The sequence below is a fragment of the Callithrix jacchus genome, chromosome 7 (assembly GCF_049354715.1).
Source record: "Callithrix jacchus isolate 240 chromosome 7, calJac240_pri, whole genome shotgun sequence".
Taxonomy (NCBI): Eukaryota; Metazoa; Chordata; class Mammalia; order Primates; family Cebidae; genus Callithrix; species Callithrix jacchus.
The window spans coordinates 72,322,657-72,348,815 of NC_133508.1; the positions used below are offsets into that span (position 1 = coordinate 72,322,657).

At 40.9% G+C, this 26,159-nt stretch overlaps 1 protein-coding gene and 1 long non-coding RNA gene across 2 annotated transcripts in view; one reads left to right on the forward strand and one right to left on the reverse strand.

The window, feature by feature from the left end:
* LOC103794358 (uncharacterized) overlaps nt 1–13,085 on the forward strand; it is a 30,410-nt gene extending 17,325 nt beyond the window's left edge. The window contains exons 2-4 of the long non-coding RNA XR_621687.5: nt 5,972–6,093; nt 6,627–6,876; nt 8,360–13,085. This is a non-coding gene — a long non-coding RNA (uncharacterized LOC103794358). The remainder of the gene's footprint in view (nt 1–5,971; nt 6,094–6,626; nt 6,877–8,359) is intronic.
* CLSPN (claspin) overlaps nt 1–26,159 on the reverse strand; it is a 33,478-nt gene that overhangs the window by 1,961 nt on the left and 5,358 nt on the right. Inside the window, exons 4-24 of the mRNA XM_002750609.6 lie at nt 25,421–25,582; nt 24,647–24,724; nt 24,239–24,311; nt 23,046–23,154; nt 22,281–22,858; nt 14,313–14,504; nt 12,129–12,352; nt 10,175–10,353; nt 10,009–10,073; nt 8,959–9,158; nt 8,461–8,615; nt 7,631–7,857; nt 6,665–6,776; nt 4,663–4,738; nt 4,346–4,449; nt 2,675–2,839; nt 2,446–2,567; nt 2,073–2,200; nt 1,326–1,431; nt 671–753; nt 242–403 (exon numbers count right to left, since the gene is read on the reverse strand). Of these exons, the coding sequence (XP_002750655.4) occupies nt 242–403; nt 671–753; nt 1,326–1,431; nt 2,073–2,200; nt 2,446–2,567; nt 2,675–2,839; nt 4,346–4,449; nt 4,663–4,738; nt 6,665–6,776; nt 7,631–7,857; nt 8,461–8,615; nt 8,959–9,158; nt 10,009–10,073; nt 10,175–10,353; nt 12,129–12,352; nt 14,313–14,504; nt 22,281–22,858; nt 23,046–23,154; nt 24,239–24,311; nt 24,647–24,724; nt 25,421–25,582 (3,300 nt within the window). The remainder of the gene's footprint in view (nt 1–241; nt 404–670; nt 754–1,325; nt 1,432–2,072; nt 2,201–2,445; nt 2,568–2,674; nt 2,840–4,345; nt 4,450–4,662; nt 4,739–6,664; nt 6,777–7,630; nt 7,858–8,460; nt 8,616–8,958; nt 9,159–10,008; nt 10,074–10,174; nt 10,354–12,128; nt 12,353–14,312; nt 14,505–22,280; nt 22,859–23,045; nt 23,155–24,238; nt 24,312–24,646; nt 24,725–25,420; nt 25,583–26,159) is intronic.

Genomic DNA, 26,159 nt, shown 5'->3' on the forward strand with positions numbered 1-26,159 from the left:
CAAGCAACTTATAGTTAAATCTTGGATTATTAAAAACAGAAAAAAAGAAAGAAAGATAAACTTTCTAGGCAAGTGTCAAAGTTGATTGCCTACTTGGGGTAGCAATTCTCTTGTACTTTATTGGGGAGTGCAAGATTTCAACACTGCAGCATAAAGTTGTTAAGTCAGAATTTTTGTTTTTAAATTTAAATAAATAAATTCTAGTTTGGGAATCCACCATATTAGTTCTCAAATTCCATACCTGAGACTTAGACAATTCCTTTGCTGCCTCAGCCTTGACAGGAGAAAGTGTATGAAAGACAAAGTTTCTTGAATTTCGAGGAGCACTGGGGTTAAGATCAGAGAGAGCAGCCAGTTTCTGAAGCACAGCTTTGGGCTGCTTTAGCAGTGAGCCTGTCTTCACCTGAGGAAAGATGAGTCATCTAGTATCAAATCCCAAGTGCCAACTCAAGAATGAAAAGTCCTTGCCTCCCTACCTCCCCCCAGATATTGAGGATACATTTTCCTACCCTATTCAAGTAGAAAAGAAATAGCGAACTCCTTTAACATTAACTTTTTCCCTGCAGCCACCTTCCTCCTCTAAATACAGAGACTAGACTATTCCCTAAGCTGAACTTCGGCCTTTATAACCTGTAGACTAGATGTTGGATTAACTAGGTTCCCAACTAACCTGAAGAGCACTTCCCAGTCTGATGGCTTCAAAAGGATTTCTGAGCAAAGACTTTGATTCTTGAATAACCACAGGGCGACTGGCTGGAAAGAAAAGACAGAGGCCTATTCTGGGAAAAGCTGATTAGAATTACTTTTAAATTTAAACAAACTAAGACAAATGTAACTAAATCAATATGCTAAAGCCATGGGAACTCTGTTCTATAAAATGGTGACTTTGAAACTACAAGAATTGGCTCAAAGAAGACAGACAAGTAAATTGAAGAGTAATCATTTAAGAAAAACAGAAGTGGTAAGTGTGGGAAATAGTAAAGAGCTTCATTTCTGGAATTAAATATTCCTGGATTAAAATCCCACCTCTAACACTTAGGTATAAAATCCTGGGCAACGAAATAGAGAAAGCCAGAATTAACTATTCTGAGAGCCTTAGGACATAAAGTAAAACCAGTTACATATACTCAAAAGTACAGTCTCTACTGCCCAACAGTCTAAGAGCTAAGTACACTGTCCCCCACCATCTCTGTGAAGCCTCTTTAAGACAGTATTAGACACAAGCTTATGATTAAGCTGCAATAGCTCCTGAAGATTAGAATCACCTCCAAAGTGCTAGCACTAACAATCAGGGGGCTAGACCCTAAGGAGAAACAAGAGCTCACCATTCTTCTGCAGTGCTTTGGCTGTAGCTTTCTTGGCCAGTATCATAAACTGACTGTCCTCCCCAACTTCTTCTTCTTCTTCAGCTGTAATTTTCCCCTGCTGTGCCTGAAAATAAAAATTATAAAGCATTAAAAAAAAAGTCTATAGTCTTCCTAAATAGTTAGCATGGCCTGGATTGTGAAACTAGAGTTCCTTGGGGTATCATTTGTTTTTCTTTTTGCAACCTTTGCTACTTTAAACAAAAAAATTAATCTTAGACAAACGTGAAGAGAACTGTCCATGGTAGCCTTCTCAAAATACAAAAGATAGCTCAAGGATTAAAGGAGATAAGAATATGGTGCCTAAGATTATGAAACTATCATGCCAAGCTAAGATTTTTTTTTTTTTGAGATGGAGTGTTGCTCTAGCCCAGGCTGGAGTGCAGTGGCGCAATCTCAGCTTACTGCAACCTCCGCCTCCCGGGTCCTGGTTCAAGCAATTCTCCTGCCTCAGCCTCCCAAGTAGCTGGGATTACAGGCACGTGCCACCATACCCAGCTAATTTTTTTATTTTTAGTAGAGACGGGGTTTCACCCTGTTGGCTAGGCTGGTCTTGAACTCCTGACTTCATGATCTGCCTGGCTTGGCCTCCCAAAGTGCTGGGATTACAGGTGTGAACCACTGCACTCGGCCAACAAGATTTTGAAACTATCATGACAAGCTAAGCGAGAGCCTCATAAACAAGGGTCAGAGTAGGTGAATTCCTACCATGTCCCGAAGCCATTGCTCTCGTTCAATTCGCTCCTTCCTCCACCTGGCCTCTGACTCATCAAGCTGTTCTTCGGTCTGATCATCATCAGAGTCTCTGTGGAACAAGTCCATCTGGGAAGCATCATCTAAACAAAGAGTGAAGGTAATCAGCATTCAGCAATCCTCACAGGAGAGTTTGCTTGGACAGACAAAAAATAAACCCTTATCGTTTACTACATCATGATGTAACCTTTTCCCATCCACTAACAGAAAACAACAGCTACAACTAGGTCTTCCCATAGCCTATTAGTTTTGCTTGCCATTTGCCATGTGAAACTGAACAAACGAGCACATTGTAACTATTTGCTTTTAAAGGCAACAACCAAGATACCTATGTTCTTCCATCGAAACTTCCTCATTCGCCCAGGACCATCACTGTGCAGATCCCCATCAGCAAGGTACCTCTCTTGGTATAAACGTAGCTGTCGCTTATCATCATCCAACATAGTTTTCCTATAATAGGAAAAATAAGGTGTTCAAAACAAGGACCATTCTGGCTGGTTACAGGGCCTGTCTTAGGATATACCCTGTTACTCAGAAGGGCTTGCTGGGATACTGACATGTGTATTTTCTTGACTTGACTCTGTAGTTCCTCATCAGAAGGAAGTACTTCATCAGTTATGTCCTCTTCATATTCATCAATCTCTTCCCCATCATACTCATCTTCACTTCCCACATCACTTCCTGACACCTCTGCTTCATCTTCCAGGTATTTCCTCAACCTCCTAGAAAGCAATTTTGAGAATTAGGAAATCTAACAATGAATATACTCACAGAATATGGAAGCAGAGAAAAGCAGAACACAGAGCCTCTTCTAATAATAATAATACATTTTGATAATATTTAAATTTTTTTGGTAATAGTCTACCTGATGGTTTGACTTAATGATTTTTCAACTTTACGATGGCATGAACGTGATTTGCACTTAGTATGCTTCTCAATTTATATCTGGATAAGCCAAAAGTGCATTTTCAACTTATGACAGATTGATCAGGATACAGCTCCATTGTAAGATGTGGAGCATCTACATTTAAAAGTTGATCACTTAATATGTCCTATGTGCTAATGACTATGCTTTACAAGCATTAACATCTTATCTTAGGAACGGGTACTATTATTCTCTTCATTTTACAGTTGAGGGAACCGAGCCTCAGAAAGATTAAATTTATCCAAGAACACATAGCTAGAAGGTAGCAGAGCCTGGATTCAACTTAGATTGGGTGACTTGAAAGCCAGAAAACTCTTAATCTCTTCTACATGCATTAGAATATCTGATGGAAGGTTCAAACTATTTTGTTTTGCATTTGAGCACATCAGCTTTAAGAGAGAAACTGGAGATGGTGTGGTGTAGAAAGGTAATAAACTGGGATCTTCTTACAGTCTACCAAATCTTGACCCCCATATTAGAAGGAAGACTAAGGCTCAGAGCTCCTCGTAATCAAAAGTAATACTTAGTTACTTTTTCTGACTTCAGCTCCCCCTGAGAACAAATATGCTGTCACCCTGGGTTCTAAGTCTTCTTGGTCCCATGTGGTCCAAAATGGCAGAAGTTTGGTAGCTTTCTGAAAACTGATTTTTATCAAAGACCTATACTGTATTTTCTTTTCTTTTCTTTTGAGATGAAGTCTCACTCTGTTGTCCAGGCTGGAGTGTGGTGGCACCATCTTGGCTCACTGCAACCTTCGCCTTCTGGGTTCAAGCAATTCTCATGCCTCAACCTCCCGAGTAGTTGGGATTATAGGTGTGTGCTACCATGCCTGGCTAAATTGTTTTTTGTTTTTTTTCTTTTGAGACGGAGTTTTGCTCTTGTTGTCCAGGCTGGAGTGCAATGGCATAATCTCAGCTCATTGCAACCTCTGCCTCCCAGGTTCAAGCGATTCTCCCTGCCTCAGCCTCCCGAGTAGCTGGGACTATAGGTGCCCACCATCATGCCCAGCTAATTTTTATATTTTTAGTAGAGATGGGGTTTCACCATGCTGGCCAGGCTGGTCTTGAACTCCTGACCTCAGGCAATCCACCCATCTCAGCCTCCCAAAGTGCTGGGATTACTGGTATGAGCCACCGTGCCCAGCCAGAATTTCCATTTTAAGGTTGAATACTCCATTGCATGTATATACCTCATTTTGTTTACCCATTCAAAGTGCTGGGATTACAGGCTCGAGCCACCACGGCGGTCCTAGTTATCAACTTTTAAATACAGCTTAAGGAATGGACATAGTAATGGCACCTACATTTGCCTTTTCAACTTCTCAGATCGCTTCAGGAGTTCTTCTTCATCATCATCTTCATGGTCTTCTAGTGCCAGATCTTCATTACCAGAGTCACTGTGTTCATCCTACAAAATCAGCATCACTTCCAAATTATGCAAAAGAAAATGTGTCCTCAACAAAAACAGGATTTATAAACATCTGCCCAAACACCAAAAATTCTAGAAAATTGTTTCTGATAAGATGCTAAACTTAGAATTCTTAAGAACTGAGGGGAAAAACACCCAAGGGCAGCAATATATGAAGCTCAGTTATGATTACTTTGTTCCCTTCATACTCACCTCATCACTATCAAACTCATTGTCATTTGAAACAAGCCGAAAGTCTCCAAATTCCTCCTCCTCATCTTCCTCTTCCCTAAAATGCAAATCAATGAATCAATAAATAAGTTGTTAAAAGCAAACTACAAGTAGTCAGACAAGTTAGGAATTAAAAAAAATTTGTGTGTGTGTGTGTGGTTTTTTTTTTCTGAGACGCTCTTGGTCTGTTACACCAGCTAGAGTACAGTGGCACCATCTCAGCTCACTGCAACCTCCACCTCCAGGGTTCAAGTGATCCTCCCACATCAGCCTCCTGAGTAGCTGGGACTAGAGGTCCAAGCCACCATGCTCAGCTAATTTTTGTAGATGATTTCACCATGTTGCCCAGGTCCATCTGGAATTCCTGGGCTCAAGCAATCCGCTTGCCTTCATCTCCCAAAGTACTGAGATTACAGGTATGAGCCACCTTGCCCAGCAAAATTTAAAACTTTTACTAGCACCAATGATCTCTTCAAAAAACAGCAAAAAACATTTTCTTAATTTTCAGTTGTGGTAAAATATACAGTGTATAGTTCAGTAGTGTTAAGTACATTGACATTGTTAAGCAATCTCCAGAACTCTTTTCAGCTTGCAAAACTAAAACTCTATACCCATTAAACTCTCCATTTCCCATAGCCTCAGTCCCTGGCAATCACCATTCTACTTTCTGTCTCTATGCATCTGACTAAGTATCTCACGTAAGTGAACTCATACAGTATTTGTCTTTTGGTGACTGGCTTATTTCTCTTAGCATAACATCCTAAGGTTCATCCGCGTTGCAGTAAGTGTCAGAATTTCCTTTTTTTTGAGACAGGATCTTGCTCTGTTGCCCAGAGTGAAGTGGCACAATCATGGCTCACTGCAGCATTGACCTCCCAGGCTGTCACCTCAGACCCCTGAATGCCCAGCTAATTTTAGTATTTTTTGTAGGGATGGAGTTTTGCCATATTGTCCAGGCTGGTCTCAAACTACTGGGCTCAAGTGATGCACCCACCTTAGCCTCCCAAAGTGCTGGGATTACAGGTGTGAACCACCATGCCCAGCCATAATTTCCATTTTAAGGCTGAATATTCCATTGCATGTATATACCACATTTTGTTGATGAATATACCCATTCATCTGTCAACAGACATAGGTTGCTTCCATGTTTTGACTACTTACTGTGAATAATGCTGCTTTTAACATAGGATGCAAATATCTGTTCAAGTCCCACTTTTACTTTTTTGAGGCATAGACTAAGAAGTGAAATTGCTGGATCATATGGTCATTCTATTTTTTTTTTTCTTTTTAGACTGAGTTTTGCTCTTGTTGCCCAGGTTGGAGTGTAATGGCACACTCTCGGCTCACTGCAACCTCTGCCTCCAGGATTCAAGCAATTCTCCTGCCTCAGCCTCCAAGTAGCTGGGATTACAGGTATGTACCACCATGCCCAGCTAATTTTTTGTATTTAGTAGAAACAGGGTTTCACCATGTTGGTCAGGCTGGTCTCAAACTCCTGACCTCAGGTGATCCACCTGCCTCAGCCTGCCAAAGTGCTGGGATTACCGATGTGAGCCACCGCAGCTTGTCTCTATTTTTAATTTTTGAGAAGCCATCATACTACTTTCTCTAGCCACTGCACTATTTTACCTTCTCACCAATAATACACAAGGTTTCTAATTTCTCCACATTCTTCCTAACACTTTTTGGGGTTTTTTTTAATAAAAGTCATCTTAATGGGTGTCTCACTGTGGTTTTGATTGGCATTTTCCTAATTATTAATGACGTTAAATATCTTTCATATTCTTGCCTTTTTTACCCTGTTCCCCATGAAAGCATTATAATTTGCTTACTAGGCATATATGAAACTCAAATCCACTGCAAGATTCTCAGAAAAGGTACAAAGCCCTTAGGATGATCAGTTATTGCTAATCCCAGAGAACCTAACCTCAAGATTTTATCAAAAGGTTAGGCCTTCCCAAGTTCCCAGCAATCTGAGACTTACCTGTCTGTTGGAAAAGAGCCTGAGCAAAGAGCAAGTGCTTCTTCCATTGGATCACCCACGCTGCTCTCCTTCTCCTGTTTATTTAACTCTGATGAGCCTGGAGTGGAGGCATCTACAACACAACAAGGATAAGATGTGTGTCACCAAGGAATGACAGCTTTATACTCTTTTCTCAGCGATCTAAAGTCATGCCAGCTCGACACAGTTCTAAGGTAAGCTTGCCAAGAAGAGCCTACCGTCTATTCAAAAAATCCTAATTTAGGGCTTACTATTTGCCATATATGCCAAACCACCAGGGATACAGTAATGAACAAACAACTATCCCAGGTGTCATAGAGCTTATGTTCTATCTACCAGGTGTGTGCATTGGGGGAAGGAGACAGGAAATAAGTTAACATTTATATGAAATTTATTATATATCAGACACTGTTCTAAACTTTTAATGTATGTTAATCATAAATGACATATCATATGGGCAAAGCTAAAACAGTCTTAATTGATACTTTATCACTCTAAGAAAGTAACAGTTCTAAATGTTAGAGCACTAAGCAGTGAATTAATTTATATACAAGATTCCATCACAGCCCTGTTTTCTGTGAACTTTTCTTTCTTTCTTTTTATTTTCAGGCAGGGTCTCTGCCACCCAGGCTGGAGTGCAGTGCTGTGATCTCAGCTCACTGCAACCTCCACCTCTGGGTTCAAGAGATCCTCCCATCTCAGCCTCCCAAGTAGCTGGGATCACAGGCACGTGCTGCCATGTCCAGCTAATTTTTTTTTTCATAGAGACGTGGATTTGCCATGTTGCCCAGGCTGGTCTCAAACTTCTAAGCTCAAGTGATCCACCCAACTCGGTCTCCCAAAGTTCTAGGATTACAGGTGTGAGCCACAGCACTTGGCTAGGGAATTCTTTTCAAGGACATGGATACCTGGGTGTTGTAAGCCTGATGCTCTCTGTTGGATATTTACCCTGAGAAGCGAATTTTCCTGAACAAAGGTTCAGAAGTTCCTCCATGTTCTCTTTCTTGTCACTCTTCCTGTGTAGCTGTTTTTCAGCCTGAGACGTAAACTTTCCAGTACACAAATCCAACAGCTCATCCATGTTGGCATCCATGGCATTCTCATCCATACTGGCCAATGGCAATCGAGGCTTCAAAGCTTGGTACTGATCCCTGTGGTTTCTAACATTTAAGAACCTACGAGCCAATGAGCACAATGAATAGTATAAATATTCCTCAGAGAAATGGCAAAGTAGGGGGTGAAAAACCACTAAACTCATTTCCAATACCAGTTAAAAGCTGAATCTCAAACCAGAAAGCAAAAGATTCAAACTTTAGGCTTGTGTTAATCTAAAGAGGAAGGGAAAATTTTGTGAAAGAATAAAATGTTACTCAAAAGGTAAAGTATAAAGAATAACTTTTAGCTTCAGAGGATGCTAGAGCAGGGCTTGGCATTATATCCATGGCATTATAATGTGTCACCCGTCTGTGAATTCTCAATCGTACCCAACAATAACATAGCAGGATGGATACAGGGAAATTTGATGACCTTACAATACAGGATCTACGCATTTCAAATAAGACAGAAACTGAAGGACCAGAATGTCAGCAAGAGCTATTTATGTTTTATTCTCTGGACAGACTTTGTTCAAACTTATGGAATGTAATACTAATGGTCTGTACACCTTCTCTTTCTCAGAAGAGAAAGCACAGATGGAGTGACAGAAGCTCACTTATTTTTAAACAAAATTAAGCGGTACCCAGCACCATTCCCACCCACAGAAACACAAAACTACCTACCCATCTGCATCCAACAGTTGGCTCTGAGTGTCATCTTCTAAACAGAACTGGAAGTCTCCTGCTCCTAGGAAAAGTGTCTTAGGTTCTGGGGAGGCGTTATACAGATCCTGGGAATCCTCTATGGGAAGTGAAGGCTCAGACAGTTTCCCTGAACTCTGGTACCCAAACAAAAACAAACAATAACAAAACATTTTACAAATGTCATTCATTGTCATGACAACAACAGAAGTTGCTATTTGTAAAATTCAGTCTACTCTCCAGCAATTGCAGTTGAGGAGGACAATACACAGCCATGAGAAGCATAAAGAAAAATACCTCCAATAAAGTAAGAATACTGGATGAAGCTTGTTTTTAATACACAAAGTGGGTGGATTTTTTAAACTGAACACACATTAGCTCAGTACCGATGTGGTGGGAGTTGGTTGGCTGGGACACATTTTATTTAGCATTGTGGGAAGCAAAGAAAGGAGGAGATTAGAAAAACCATTACCATCTTACCTTAGAAGCTGAGCTGACCAAACTGGCTCGAAATAGCCCAGGGGAAGGAGATCTGAATCCTCCTGCTGTAGGTAAAAAACTGGTCCCACGGCCTGTTTGTCTGTTGCAAGGCTGATAGGATGGAATCGTGGAGCCAATCAGCTCAAAGCTGCTATTGTGGCTGCTCTCCTTTGTTAGCAATGAACATGAATCATCCTCATCTAAAGAAAGAGAAACACCTTTTAAGTGCATGATTACAGAAATAAGGTGGATTTGTTTAGGAAAAAGAGTTGAGGATGAAACTGTCAGATAAAATTCATAGGCAAACCCCTCGAGTTATATGTTCCAAAACATTAAGTTAAAGGTAAATTACAGTACTAAGATAGCATTATATAATCAGGGCTTATTACTCTGAGCGGTGACATTTGAAAGTTCTCTTCTTTTTTTTTTTTTTGGAGACAGAGTCTTGCTCTTTCAGGCTGGAGTGCAGTAGTGCTCCCTGAAATCTCCGCCTCCTGGGTTCAAGCGATTCTCCTGCCTCAGCCTTCTGAGTAGCTGGAACAATGGGCACATGCCACCATGCCCAGCTAATGTTTTGTACTTTTGGTAGAGACAGGGTTTCACCATCTTAGACAGGATGGTCTCAATCTCCTGACCTTGTGATCCACCTCTGCCTCAGCTTCCCAAACTGCTGGCATTACAGGTGTGACCCACTGCACCAAGCCAAAAGTTTTCTTCTTTCTCTTATTCTGCCTAATGCCTATAATCACACTCTTCATTATCCAATTATATGTCTTCCTTTGATCTACTTACAGAAATATTTCATTGCTCACTCAATCAACACATATTCACTAAGGACATTATGTATCATGTCCTACTATAAATAAACCGCAAGTTTTCAAAAAATAGACCAAGAAAAATATTCTAACTCATAAACCCCTTTAATTGCCACATGAGAGACTGGGAAGTGACCAGATTAAAAAAAAAGGAAACTTACGGTACTGCAGTCCCTAAATATCAAAGCTGAGGGACAAAAAAAATGTCAAGTTCTGCGCAGGAATCATTACTTACCCAGTTTGCTAGGCTGTTTGCCTGAATTTTCATCTGTTTCTGATTTTTCTTCAGTAGGAAAGTAACTGCAAAATAAGAAGGTAAATTGGTTCAGAATCTTTTCTTACTTTTTACAGGAGGGACAAATCCAAGGCAATTTTATATTTTTTTAGAGAGAATCACTTACCCCATCTTGGAAGAGCTGTCCTTAAATAGAAGTAAAGTAGAATCTGATAAGAGAGACTTGGGAACAGAGAGGAAGCCAACTGACTTGCCAACTTCACTACTGCCATCATTATTTTCTTTATCCATTTCTTTTTCATCTTTGGTTTCTATTTCTTCACTACTAAGAAGGAACTCTGCAATCTTTAACAATCATGCCACCACAAAACAAAATAATACAAGTCAAAAAATTTAAAAGCAAATAAACTGTGAGCCTGAAATATGGCTGCTTGTTTACAGGTCACATCTTAAATTCAAAAAGGGCAACTTGAAGGAAGTTCCATATGACCATTATCAACATAATTTTCCCTGATACTTCTAGAACTTTTTTGTATTGCTTTTTAACTTTTACCCTCCAGAAATTGCTAAGATTATGAAGGACAACTGCATTATCATTTTATTGAGGCAGTAAGAGGTTTGTAAGCTAACTACTGATCACAAACAAAGCACAGACTGGGACAGGCTGTAAAGTTCAGCCATTGCTTTCTTTCTCCTTTACCCCAAATTAATTTTTTTTTTTTTTTTTGAGATGGAGTTTCGCTCTTGTTACCCAGGCTGGAGTACAATGGAATGATCTCAGCTCACTGCAACCTCCGCCTCCTGGGTTCAGGCAATTCTCCTGCCTCAGCCTCCTGAGTAGCTGGGATTGCAGGCATGTGCCACCATGCCCAGCTAATTTTTTGCATTTTTAGTAGAGATGGGGTTTCACCATGTTGACCAGGATGGCCTCGATCTCTTGACCTCGTGATCCACCCGCCTCGGCCTCCCAAAGTGCTGAGATTACAGGCGTGAGCCACCGCGCCCGGCTACCCCAAATTAAATATTAATTCAAGTTGCTGGGCATGGTGGCTCAGCACTCTGGGTGGTCACAACAATGGAAGGAACGCTTGAGGCCAGGAGTTCAAGACCAGCCTGGTCAACATAGTGAGACCCTCTTCTCTAAAAAAATAAAAATAAATAAATAAATAAATAAATAAAATTAACTCAAGTGATCCCAGCATACAAAAAGGAAAGCTTTCCCCCCACCTTTTTTGGAGATGAGTCTCACTCTGTCACTCAGGCTAGAATGCAGTGGCACAATCTCGGCTCACTGTAACCTTCACTGCCCAAGTTCAAGCAATTCTCCTGCCTCAGTCTCCCGAGTAGCTGGGATTACAGGTGTGTCACCACACCCAGTTAATTTTTGTATTTTTAGTAGAAATGGAGTTTCACCATGTTGGCCAGGTTATTCTCAAACTCCTGACCTCAGATGATCTGCCTACCTCAGCCTCCCAAAGTGCTGGGATTACAGGCATGAGTCACTGCACAAGGCCCCAAAAGGAAAGCTTTTAATACTTAACAATTGTTATCATCACCTGTCTTCCCCAGTCAGAAAACAATACTATGGAATAAGGGCAAGAGGCTCTTCTACAAATGCCTTCTTCAACAAAGAATGAAAATAACTCAGAAAGACCTCTGCCTCCTTGAGAATTTACTCTAGACCTCAATCTGGCCAAGGTTAAGACTGTTTTTTAATCTGATAGAGAAACCTAAATAAACAACAAAGATAAAATTTCCTGCTAATACAAAGCCATTTTTAATATTAGCATTATTATATTAAAACATATAAACAAACAGGTGGAAGCCAAGCCAATGGTATTCTGTCAGTACCACTGAATATCTGTATTGATATATAATAATCAATTCAATGGTTGATAATTCAATGGTTGAATATGAATAATCATATTCAACATCTAAAGATATTCAATGGTAGTGACAGAACTAAATGTATTAAGATTTAGGCATATATGAGGTAGTTGCCCTTGCCATGCCCCAAAACCTCTTATACAATTGAACATGCTTATTATACTTATTCAAATCTGACTTTTTCTCTCATATTCGCCATGACCAAGTAACAAAACAAAATAATTGCCAGAAACCTCCTGATTTCCTCCTTCTTCCTCTTCTTTCTCCTCCTCTTCCTCTTCTTTCTCTACCTCCTCTTCTCCATCTTCCTCAGACTCATCTGTCATTTCTTCCTCTTCTTCCTCAAACCCATCTTCATTATCTAATTTAAACAGTGCTTGGCGCTTCTGGCGTTCCTCAATCCTTCGGAGTTTCATTGCCTCTTGCAGTTTAGCTTTTAGCACCTGAAGCTTTTCACCTGAACAGAAATATGTAGAAATGCTCTAGACATAATACAATTAAGTATGCATTTTAGGTACCTCCAGAAGTATTCTAGTCACATCCCAAAAGGAAAATCTGAGACCTTAGTATTCTGGGCTTTTTTGTTATTTGAGTACATGAGGATTATGAATTGAAGTATCAAAGAGAACTTCTGCTCCCTGGGAAAGTATACTACTCAGGGATTATAAAATCATTGTTCAAAAGAGAAAAAAGGGGGTTAGGGAGTGGAGCTTCAAAAGAGAAAAAAGGGGGTTAGGGAGTGGAGCTTCAAAAGTCTGTGGCCCAAAAGCCATGAAGAAAAACACTGATAAATTTACCTGTGTTAAAGAAAAAGAGAAACAACTCAGGCGTAAAATGGGTAAATGATATGAACTGGCAGTGCACATAAAAATAAACATATATTGTTGATAAACAAATTAAAAGTAATGCTTAACCTCACTGCTAATTAAAGAGCTCCAAATCAAAATAATGAGATACCATTTTCAACATGTTCGGCAAAAATTAGGTTTGATAATACCAATTATTAACAAGAGGAAATAGGAACTCATACACTGTGATTCAGAGTAGAACCATTCTGAAACACAACTGGATGACATATATCAGAATGTGATATATATCACAACAATTCTACTGTAAGGAATTTTGCAACTACCAACATATATCTGGTACTATCATGTAACACTGGTATGCAATAGCAAAAACTGGAACTTTAATGAATCGTGTTGTATTCATTCAATGGAATATTATGTGGCCATTTAAGAAAAGCCTTAAAAACAACATAAGGTGGATCTGAGCTCTGGAGTTAGGTGGTCTGGATTAGACCACTGGTCCTACCATTTATTAGCTGTGTAAACTTGGGCAAATGGCTTAAGTGCTCTGCATATCAGTTTCTTCATATACAAAATAAAGATACTAATGTTATTTACCTCATAGGGTTGTAAGGATTAAATGAGATAAAACATAGAAAGCACCTAGAGCAATGCCTGACAGGAAGTAAATGTTCAGTGCTACACACATTCACAAAAAATGGTACATGCATAAAAATACACACAAGAAAAAATACACGTAAGGACACACAAGAAATTGTTAATAGTTATCTTTGGGAAGACTAATTTTTCATTTAATACCTTTTTTTTCTGTGTTTAAAACTGTTTTCCATGTGATACATTACTTATGATTTCAAGGTAGGGGCAAGAGCTGTCCTTAATACATTTTTAAAACAAAAAGTATATTACAAAGCAGAATGCATGTTATGATCACATTATTAGGTGGGTTGTTTTGTTTTGGGTTTTTTTGAGACAGGATCTCTCTCTGTTGCCTAGGCTGGAGTGCAGTGCCACAATCATGACTCATTGCAACCTCAACCTCCTGGCTCAAGTTATCCTCCCGTCTCAGCCTCCCAAGTATCTAGGGCCACACGTGCATGCCACCATGTCTGGATAATTTTTTTTTTTTGTAGAGATGAGGGCTCACTATGTTGCCCAGGTTGGTCTCGAACTCCTGAGCTCAAGTGATCCTCCTGCTTTGGCCTTCCAAAGTTTTAAGATTACAGGTGTGAGCCACTGCACCCGGCCCTGTTTTTGTTTGTTTTTGTTTAAATACATATACATATGTGCAAAGAAGAGAGTTTAAAAGGATACACAATATGGTTATAGAACCTGTCTCTGATAGATTAAGTTTTTTGTTTATTCTATATATTTTTCTATAATGAATATTTATTATTTTTTATAAGACAAATGATATTTGAAAAAACAAAGTCAGCTTGTCCACCCCACACCTCTAGGTGTGCTACATGTGAATCATGGCAGAGATACTCCTGTCCAAAGTCTCCAAGGAAAAATATTCTATAACTTTTCATTATAAGGTTTTCAATAGCTATGAAGATATGCTAGAATACAAAGCAAAAACCAAAAAACAAAACCTGTGGGCTCAAATACCTGGTTTTGTGTGGCTTGCTCCTTCCAGCTTCTTAGGTGCCAAAGTCACAGATACCACATCTGCTTTTAGCTCTTCCTTTCCATCAGTGCCCACGTCTTTCACTATGACGTTCACATTCACTGTATGACCAGCCCTGGGTTTGGCTGCTGGATTAGCATGCTTCCAGAAACGCTGCTTCAAGGCTTCCAGTTCTAAACCCAAACACCAACCAGTGTGTCAGTTTGCCATGCTCAGAACTCTTTCCTTTAAGACTTATAAGCTAAGTTTTTTTAGCTGAACAATGATGAGGAAAACCACAAACACAGAGACATAAAAAAATCCCTTGCTACTACTAACTACTGAGTCAAATTCTTACAACTTAACCCAAACTAATGGACTGTTCCAACAATTCTTCCTCAACGTTTCAAAAATCAGACTTTTAAGACAGAAATTTATATCTGTAATTTCCAAATACGTGCAATTCTCTTGAACATTCTTTAAACATTCTTTAAAAGTATTAAACTGATAGGAAAAATATATAACAAATCTCAACTATTAATTTTCCATGGGTTTTAGTCTCCTTTTTAAAATTCCCTATTTGTTGTTATTTGTTTTTGTTTTGAGACGGAGTCTCATTCTGTTGCCCAGACTGGAGAGCAGAGATGCGATCTCAGCTCACTGCAACCTCCATTTCCCAGGTTCCAGTGATTCTCCTGCCTCAGCCTCCTGAGTAGCTGGGATTACAGGAGAGTGCCACTATGCCCAGCTAATTTTTTTATATTTTTAGTAGGAACGGGGTTTCACCATGTTGGCTGGTCTTGAATTCCTGACCTTAGGTGATCTGCCCACCTCAGCCTCCCAAAGTGCCGGGATTACAGGTGTGAGCCGCTATGCCCAGCCAAATTTTGTATTTCTTTAGAGACAGGTTTTTGCCCTGTTGCCCAGGCTGGTCTTGAACTCCTAGACTGATGTGATCCACCCTCCTCAGCCTCCCAAAGTGCTAGGGTTACAGGTGTGAGCCACCATACCCAGCCACTTTACATTTTTCTTTTTAGAGACAGGGTCTTCTTGCTCTATTGCTCAGGCTGGAGTGCAATGGTGTGGTCACAGCTCACTGCAACCTTGACCTCCTGGGTTTAAGCATTCCTTCTACCTCAGCCTCCCAAGTAACTAGGACTACAGGTGCATGTCACCACACCTGTCTTTTTAATTTTTTTGTAGAGACAGGAACTTGCTATGTTGCCCAAGCTAGTCTCAAACGCCTGGCCTCAAAGCAATCTTCCCACCTCAGTTTCCCAAAGTTCAGGGACTATAGGCATGAAACTTTGGTTTTTAAAAATGCACTCAAATCATACTCCAGTATTTTGTGACTAGCATCTAGATTTTTTTTCCCCTAGAGGGTCTTGCTAGAAAAAGAGAAAAATGAAGGAAATCTTTTTATCCTGAGGTCCCCAACATTATCAGCAGCAAAAACCCAACTCTAAAGGATGTTACATTTACATGGCAAACAAAAGAGTAGAGAGACAAGCTGTTAAGTCTGCCTATTTTGCAGTGGTTTAGTAAAGTTGAAAGTAATAGGTGGTGGAAGGGAAAAGGGAACAGAAATAGGCAGGTTATTATGGATGCCTCTAGAGTAAAAGAAATGGTTGGGTGGGAAGATTACCTGGGACTTAAAATAGCAGTGAGGCAAGAGGTACCTTCATTTCATAACTGGAGAAAGCTAGGATCCTCAAAGCTCTTCCTCCCCCAACCCATTGGATCAACCATTTTCTTTGGCCTTTATTACATGACACAACCATCAATGTCTTCATCCTAAAATTTCTGTTCAAGTTCCTCTCCCTCCATTAGTCTCCATTAGTCCATCACCTCTCATCTCCTTTCTTAAGTGAAAAGTCTCTGCTCTAGTTTGTCTCTACCAGCAGCATGAGAACTGCTCTCATTCACATTGCTCTTGTCCAGAAAGCAGAGGAATTAGAGGCAGAAATTATTCCATATGCTATTGCAAGCAACAAAAGTAATGTATTTCTGACATCAAAAAATTTAAATTTATATGCATTTTCTTATGGAAACCTTATTCTATATGAGGTAAGGAAACTGAGCTGTTCCCACTGTTTTTAACCCCTTCCAATGCATCCAGCACACCAGCTACCAGATTTAACTTCCTAAAATGAGAATCTGACCAAACATTTCCTTTGCTGAAAACCTTTCAATGTTCCTCTACTTACAAAGAGCTGAAGCCCAAACTCCTAGCACAGCATAAAAATCCTGAATGATCTGGGCTTTGATGACCAATGTCCTTGCTATCTTCACTTCAGTCAGTCAGAACACCCTGTGCTTTCTATTGTCTGACATTCGCAGGTCCAACTCCTCCACCAAAAAAGCCCTCCCTCACCCCTCTGCCTTAGTATCTCTACTGAGTTCCTTTCAGAAACTTCCCTGATTTCTAGGCTCCAAGTAAGGTACCCTTCCTCTAGTTTCCCAGTACACCCTCAACTACATACCTTGATCATAGCACAGACCAGTATTGTATGGTCTGTTTGCCTGCCTATCACTCCTATTACACTTTAATTTCTTTGAGAGCAGGGAGTGTTTTACCTATATGCACAGCACCCAACACAGTGCTAAATAAAATTTATTGCATCAATGAATGAGTATTGATTCTAACTTCATGTATATTATGGCTGGTCTGAAAACTCCAATTTCATGTCAATTCTTTCTTTCTTTCTCTCTTTCTTTCTTCCTTTTTGAGATGGAGTCTTGCTCTGTCACCCAGGCTGGAGTGCAGTGGTGCGATCTAGGCTCACTGCAACTGCCGCCGAGGTTCAAGCGATTCTTCTGCCTCAGCCTCCCAAGTAGCTGGGACTGCAGGTGTGCGCCACCATGCTTGACTAATTTTTTTTTTTTTTTTGAGATGGAGTCTTGCTCTGTAACCCAGGCTGGAGCCCAGTGGCCCACTCTCGGCTCACTGCAACCTCTGCCTCTCGGATCCTGGTTCAAGCAATTCTCCTGCCTCAGCCTCCAGAGTAGCTGGGATTACAGGCACACACCACCACGTCCAGCTAATTTTTGTATTTTTAGTAGAGAAGGGCTTTCACCATGTTGGCCAAGCTGGTCTTGAACTCCTGACCTTGTGATCTGCCCACCTCGGCCTCCCAAAGTGCTGGGATTACAGGCGTGAGCCACCATGCCTGGCCCATGTCAGTTATTTCTAAAGGAAAATATGTTCCAACTTAAAAAAATAAGTGCTTAACATGTGCCAGGCACTGTGCTAGGTCCCTTTATAAGCCAAATATAATGTTGGAAAAATTACCTAACCTCTCTGAGCCTCAGACTCTTCATTTTGCAAAATAATACCCGGGGCTATTAAGAATTAAGAAAGACAACTAATAACTAATAAAGAATGCACCAGTGTCTAATATAGTTGGTACTCAAAAAAGGTTTCTCCCTTTCCTATCAGTCTAGGACTGTTTAGGTAACTTTTAGTCCCATATAACAAAATCTTTCCCTCGGTGTTCCAGACCACAGCTCACTCTCACGCTTCTTTGCTAACGAAGCTATGCTAGTTCTGCCAACTCTGCCAACACAACCTCCAGTCCTGGTCAAACTGACTTTCACATCTTCCCATTACACACCATGCAGAGCTCTTTCTTTGTCTCCATTTCCAAAGTCAACCCATTCAATTAACAGACTCACTGAGCATATTTTACATACCAGATATAGTGACTGACATAGCACCTGCCAATAAACTGTTTAATGAAAGAGAATCTTGTGTGTGTATGTTTTTTTCTCTGAGACAAGGTGTTCTTTCTATCCTCTCCATCTCCAAAGTCAACCCATTCAATTAACAGATTCACTGAGCATATTTTACACACCAGATATAGTGGCTGACATAGCACCTGACAACAATAAACTGTTTAATGAAAGAAAAAATATATATGTATATTCATGGGCTCAAGTGATCCACCCACCTCAGTCTCCCAAAGTGCTAGGATTACAGGCATAAGCCTGGTTTAATGAAAGAGACTTGGCCAGGTGAGGTGGCTCATGCCTGTAATCCCAGCACTTGGGAGGCCAAAACAGGCAGATCACCTGAGGTCAGGAGTTCGAGACCAGCCTGGTCAACATGGTAAAACCCTGCCTCTACTAAAAATACAAAAATTAGCTGGGTGTAGTGGTGGGGGCCTATAATCCCAGCTACTTAAGAGGCTCAGGCAGGAGAACTGCTTGAACCCAGAAGGTGGAGGTTGCAGTGAGCTGAGATCACAGCATTACACTCCAGCCTGGGTGACAAGAGAGAGTAAAACTCCATCTCAAAAGAAAAAAAAAAGTCTTGATGTGAACCATTTCACTAATAATAGTAGAAGCAGCAACCACTTTTTGAGTGCTTTTGAGTGCATACTATCCATTTGCATGCATTATTTCAACAAATCTTCACATAGCCCACAACCAAGCCATTGCTTGCTTGCTCTCTCTTTCTCTCTCTCTCTCTCTCCCCCACTTCTTCCATCCCTCCTCTTTCTCTTTTTCTTTTCTTTCTTAGATGGGCTTTCATATGCTGCCCAGGATGCCCTTAAACTCCTGGGCTCAAGTGACCCTCTTGTTAGGTCTCCATATGCAAGCCTGGAGCCTGAAAGTCTGAAGTCCTGCTTGCCTCAGCTAATCATCTCCCATCCCCTACCTGCGTTTGCCATTGTCCCTAGTGGCCCAGCAGAGCTTCCCCAGACCTTCTCACCCAACCTTGCCATTTTAACTGTTATTATAACACTCTTACCCCACCGCCATTGTAACTGAACTTATGGTAATGTATGCCCCTTGCCCCTACCCCCACCACTGTAACTGATCTTACTCTGTAACTTTCCACTGCCCACCCTAAACCTATAAAACCAACTCCTATCCCACTGCCCTTTACTAATGTCCTTTTCTGCCTTAGCCCACCTGCACCCAGGTGAATAAACAGCCATGTTGCTCACACAAAACCTGTTTGGGGAGGGGTCTCTTCATTCAAAGCCCACATTTTTAATATTTGGTGTCAAAACCCAGGACAGGGGAACTCCTGTGGGAGACCAAACCCCTGTCTCTGTTCTTGTACTCCCTCCATGAAGAGATCTACCTAACAACCTGGGGTCATCGGACCTGCCCACAGATGCACACCACTGGCTATTTTGGTAAGCAGTTTCTCTTTTTTGCTTTCCCATTCTTTTGTCTTTCCCTTTCCACTTCCTCCCTCTTTTGGTTTCATGGGGAGGAAGTGGAAAGGGAAAGACAAAAGCGGCTGGGTTGTTGCCCATTTTCCTTGTCTGCTGTCTTTCTAGAACCAAGGGCAATCGTCCATCCTCTATCCCTTCCTCCTCTCTGCTGGCCAGTGTTCTAAAAAACCTCAAGCCTCTTCAACTGTCTCCTGACCTAAAAACTCAAACATCTCATCATCTTCTGAAATACTGCATGGCCACAATACAAGTTAAACAACGGCTCCAATTGGCCAAAAAATGGCACCTTCGACCTCCCTATTTTACAAGATTTAGACAATTTTTGTCACAACACAGGAAAATGGCCTGAAATTCCCTATGTCCAGGCATTTTTTTACACACCAATCCCTCCCTAATCTCTACTCCTTCTCTTCTCTACCATCTGTCCCTCCTTCCTCTGCCAGTAAGCCAAAATCTTCCTTGTCCATCAACCCTTCCAACCTTTCTCCTCCCCACCTGTCTGAACCAGGCCCTAATCCAGGACCTAACCTCACCCCTCAAAGCCTTCCTCCTCTTCCTCTGCCCATAACCCACTTCCTTATGCCTCTCCTGTCACCTCCCTACCTCATACTTGGCCCAGCTTAGTCTAGTCCTATGGCTACCTCCTCTGCCCCTCCCCAACAATTCCTCCTTCCAGAGGTGGCTGGAGCCAAAGGCATAGGTAAGGTGCACATTCCTTTCTCTTTGTCCAACTTTTCCCAAATTGGCCACTGGTTAGGCTCCTTTTCATCAAATTCTCCAATACTTAACCCAGTCCTATAATCTCACTTGGAGTAATTTAAATGTCATCCTTACTTCTACTCTCACCCCTAAAAAAACACTTAATACGCATTTTATCACCCAATCAGCCCCTAACATTACAAAAAGGTACAGAAATTAAAATCTGGTCCTCAAACCCCACAACAGGAATTAAGCAACCTCACCTTCAAAGTGTTCGATAATAGGGAAAAATCTGCCCAGTGGCAGCGCATCTCAGAACTACAGATGCTTACCTCTGCCATAAGACAAACCCCAGCCACACTACCGGCTCACAAAGACTTCAAAGTGCCCAGACTGCAGCACATCCAGCTGTCCCTCCTGGGCCTTGCTTCAAGTGTGGGAAACCTGGTCACTGGGCCGAGGAATGCCCACAGCCGGGGATTCCTCCTAAGCCCTGCCCCATCTGTGCAGAGCCCCCACAGAAAGTCAACTTTCTGATTCACATCACTGCTCCCAGAGCTCCTGAAGCTCCAATCCTCAGCTTGGCTGCTAAAGACTAACACTGCCCAAGTATCTCGGAAGACCCCTGGACCATCACGGACACCGAATTTCGAGTAATTCTTATGGTGGAGGGTAAGTCTATCCCCTTCTTAATCAACATGGAGGCCACCCACTCCACAATGCCCTCTTTTCAAGGACCTGTCTCCTTGGTCTCCATAACTGTTGTGGGAATTGATGGCAAGGCCTCCAGGCCTCTCAAAACTCCCCAAGTCTGGTGTCAATTAGGCCCGCAGTCCTTCCAAATTCTTTCCTAATCATCCCCACTTGACCAGTTCCCCTGTTAGGCCAAGATATCCTAGCAAAATTGCCTGCCTCCTTAACTATTCCTGGGCTACAGCCACACCTCATTGCCTCCCTCTTCCCTGAACCCATACCTCCCTCAATAGTACCCCTTATGTCCCCCCACCTTAATCCTAGGGTGTCAAACACCACCTTCCCATCTGTTGCTACAAGTCACTCACCCCTCATCATCCCTTTAAAACCTAACCACTCTTACCCTGCCCAGCCCCAGTACCTCATCCCACAACAGGCTTTAAAAGGTGTAAGCCTCTTATCACCCATCTCTTGTACCATGGCCTTTTAATTCACCTTCCTGCTTCTTCAGCATCTGTACACAAAGAAGTATCATGTATCCCCTTCCAAAGCACAAATTTCTTCCCCATCTGTTATAATCTTTCACCAGCACACATGCACTCTCCCTGCCAACCGTATCCAGTTAATTTCCTAAACCCCAACCCCGTCTACCAAACAACATCTTCTCTCTTTCCAGGATGTGGTTGCTACTTTCACCTCTGGATAGTTTTGCTATTCTAACTAAGTCATTGTATAAACCCACTAAAGAAAACTTACCAACGCTATTAATCCTAAATCCTTTCCTCACTCCTTAAAAACAGCTCTAAAAACTGCTCCCTCCCTAGCTCTCCCCAACTTGTCTCAACACTTTTCATTATACACTACTAAAATCCAGGACTGTGCGGTTGGGATTCTTACACAGGAGCCAGGCCCACCGCCTGTAGCCCTTTTATCCAAACAGCTTAACCTAACAGCCCTGGGCTGGCCCTCATGACAACACACAGCAGCAGCTGCCACTCTAATACTCTTAAAATCCCTCAAAATCACAGGCTATGCCCCATTTACCCTCCAGCTCTCACAACCTCCAAAGTTTTCTTTTTACACCTCACAAACTTTCAGCCTCTTGCCTTCTCCACCTTTATGCAGTTGCCCCTGCTACTTAAACCACACCTCAAAAAGTCTGTTTCTAATGTTTTCTGTCTAACTGCTCAAATTCACTATACTCATTTACTCTTACATGCCCTGCCAAATTTCTCTAAAAGGGACTTTGCCCATATCTGGAACAAATGTAGGATAAGATCACATGTGGTTATTGGTTTCTCCTGTGTTCTCTGTCCCCAACAGTGGCCAACAATCAAAAGCTGCCAGGAGAATCACTCCAGGGAGGCTCCCCACAATTTAAAGGATTACCTCTGTTGGTTTCAGGTTCATCAAGTATCACAAAGGAATCTTCATCAGCACCTAGCCGTGGTTTAATGGAAACATCTACTCCCAGTTGCTTAAGTCTATCCAGAGTAAACCGTCTCACTTTTTCTGGGGCCACAACTACTGATGATTTACTTTGCTGCCCAGGCTCTTCCACTTTCTCATTTGTTTCTTCTGGTTTTGGGAGGCCTTCGCCCTCCAGGGCATGAGGTTCTAATGCTACAAGCCCTCCAACCTGACATTCCTCGCTGTGATTGTTCCCAAGGAAGTTGGATTCCTGTTGCAACACTGAGCTGTTCCCAGGTGAAGATCTAATGTCACTCTGCTTCTGTTTCTCCTGAATTTCTCGCTCTTCATTTTCTACCAAATCCTTCCTGCAAGACTCATCTGATCCAGTAGTGATCCAAGTTTCCTTTGACGCCACGGGGAGTGCGTTAATTTCCACTTCATTTTCTGTACCTGTTGTCTGCTCAGAACCTTTACTATGGTAATCACTGTTCATTTCAGTAGTATTTGCAGTGTCTAAGATTTCTTTGTGATGGCTTGACTGATATTTAGATGACCTAGAGAAGAGAAAATGAGCTGGAGTTGAAAATTATCCTAAATATGAAACATTCTCATCCCATAGCATATAATAAATCAGTTAAATCAGTTTTAAGGGAGTAAGAAATCTGAACTTTTTATCCCATATGTTTGCTACAAAACTGAAAGTTCATGAAAATTATAATCATAAGGAAAGAGGGTTCTTACTTCAATAGTGCCATGGCATTTCCCTGGCAAGTGGGCCGGGGTTTACGTTTGAAGAAATCGTGAATGGTTTTATTCTCAGGCATATGATATGGAAGATTAAGTGCAGACTCTATAAAAGGAAATAAAACAAGCAAATATATATACTATATATTCTAAGATGTCACTACATATTCAGTTAACCAAACATAATAACCAAAGCCATCACTAGAAATAGAAAACTCCCCTTGAACAAAGGCAAGAGCTAAGTACAAAAGAACTCCTTAAAGACCAGTGGCTTTTAAACCTAGCTGTGAAATCAAAACGATCCAGGAAGTGTTTTACAAATACAGATTCTTGGATCCCATTTCAAATCTACTGAATCAGAATCTCTGTGGGGCCTAAAAATGTATATACAGTAGCCCCACCTTATCCACAGGGATACATTCCAAGATCTGTGGTGGATGCCTGAAACTGTGGATAGTATCAAACCATGCAGTGTTTTTTTGATCTGATGACTGAGAGGGCTACTAACTAACAGGTAGGTAGCATATAGAGCATGATACACTGGATAAAGGGATGATATTTTTAAATTCCATGGTCCATGGCTGACCACAGGTAACCAAAACTGCAAATAAGGGGGGATTACTACCTCTCAAAAGAATCCTGACACAATCAGTCCACAGACAACCATTAAAAAATTTCCTCCGGCCGGGTGCAGTAGCTCACACCTGTAATCCCAGCACTTTGGGAGGCCAAGGTGGGATGATCACAAGGTCAGGAGATTGAGACCATCCCGGCCAACATGGTGAAACCCCGTTTCTACTAAAAATACAAAAAAATTAGCTGGGCGTGGTGGTGCATGCCTGTAGTCCCAGCTACTCGGGAGGCCAAGGCAGGAGAATTGCTTGACACCCGGGAGGCAGAGATGGCAGTGAGCCGAGATCGTGCAACTGCACTACAGCCTGGGCAACAGTGCAAGACTCTGTCTCAAAAAAAAAAAAAAAAGTCCTCCTTACTTCCACTACGGTTCTGAAAATTTCTTCAGTTTATACCAATGTTCCAAGGGCTTTAGAACAATGGCCATTCACCAAGATCAATTTTAAACTTGACATTATAACCTGAGTTCACATTAGGAGTGTTAAAAAAAAAGTCTCCAAGTTGAGCTTACAAAGAAATACTGTCACTTTCCCTCAAAGTTTACTGAGTTGCATTACCTCGAATAAGGCGCTGAGTCTCACTATGCAGTTGTTTTAATGCTTCTTTACTTAACTTGGCTGCCTTTCTTTCCTTAAAGAAAACGAAAAGTAAGACTACATTAATTATATGAATATCCAGAAAGATAGATATTCATCTCTCAAGAGTTTGCTCTCTCCAAGAAAAGAGGAGAGGAAATAATAGTAAGCACAAGTAAGCCTAAATGCAGTATAGTCAAGGAACTCACTTATTCCCAAGTCTCAGAGAATTCGTTCAATGCAATTCATATTTGTGTTCCTACTCTGTTCAAAGCAATACGATGGGTAACAGAAAAACATGATAGACCAAATAAAATCTTTATCCCTGAGAAACCAATAATCTACTGTGTAAAGAGAGCAATGTGACTAATATACAGGGCTTTACCTCACCTTCTTCATGGTTCCTTTTGATAACTCACTTTCTTCCTCAAATGAATGAACCCCACTCCTCAAAGATGGTTCTTTTTTCTAAAAGAAATGGCAGGTTGATTATTAAGACAAAAACAAAATTCAAATAAGAGGATGCTTTAGTTAAAGACTACTTTTGTAGTCCAACAACAAAAGTTAAAGAAAATAATAAATCTACATTAAATCAATCATCATCAAATAGAAATTATTAAACACACAGCATTCTATTATGTTTAGAAAACAAATTAGATATCTCAAATGGAGTTTGGACCCTTATTTCTTTTACCTCTGCTTATATCTTTCCCTAAAGAGGGATAATGACTCCCAGGAAGCTAAAGAAAAAAATCTTAGGAAGAAAAAGTATGCTTCCAAACACTCGGGACAACAATGTTTTGACTGATGCCTCTCTTTGATACGCTTTCTGAAACCCTATAGAGTTTATTTCTCAAAGGTCATAGGATTGCAAAATTTATCTCTCTTCCCTGTTATGTACCTGCATCTTACTACACTATCAAGTATCTTACTTTTTTTCCCAACATTCCTAAAAGGGTAATAACAAAGTGCTAGTTTCCAAAGAAGTTAGCATGTCTATCACTTGTACTGCAAGTTTCCAAAATTAACAGCTGAAAAACTTAAATCAATTGACACATGTTTTTCTTCAGTTAAAAAAAAAATTAAGGTTACAACAGTAAATTAAAAATATAGCAAAGGTCAGAAACAGTTGGTTAACTCTTCCTGCAATCATACTTTACTTGCCTTGTGCTTTTTTACTTTGTTTTTCACAGCTGCTCTTATTGATTCTAATGATTCTTCATCTTCCAATGGAGAGTTATTTTCAACCTCCAACCCAGTTTCAAAAAGGTCTTTATCCACAAGAAGACAGCCACTGTCATTAAATGGCTGTTCTACATCATCTTCCTAGGTAACACATAAACAAAAACATAATCCAATCATTTCAAAATCCACTATTCACAACATCATATGGCAGTTTGGATCAGGCCGGAAAAAGCCCATGTTTCATCAACAGACAAGCATATAAAATCTAGAACATTCTCACTGGTTCCTAACTCACAGTTATCCTTTGAAGTCCAAGTGGTGATTTTATGCAACTGTCCAAAACTAACTTAATAAACTTCTTTTTAGAAAAGTCAAATACTTATTAAGCAATTAGTTTATAAACTCAAGGATGGTTTTTCTAGTTAGCAAACAAGAATTCTGACTGATAGATGCATAAAAAAGCCTTCTTTCAAAGTTAACTTCCATCAGATCAGAGGCAGCAAAGAATTACTCCACGGGCTCATAAAGAAAATCAGAAACCTATTTATTTGGAAATGTCCTCTGTATACACAAAATACAGAATAAGACCAATAAGTTTTTGTTGTTGTTCGAGACAAGGTCTCACTCTGTCGTCCAGGCTGGAGTGCAGTCGTACAATTACAGCTCATTGCAGCCTCGACCTCCTGGGCTCAAGTGATTCTTCTACCTCAACCTCCCA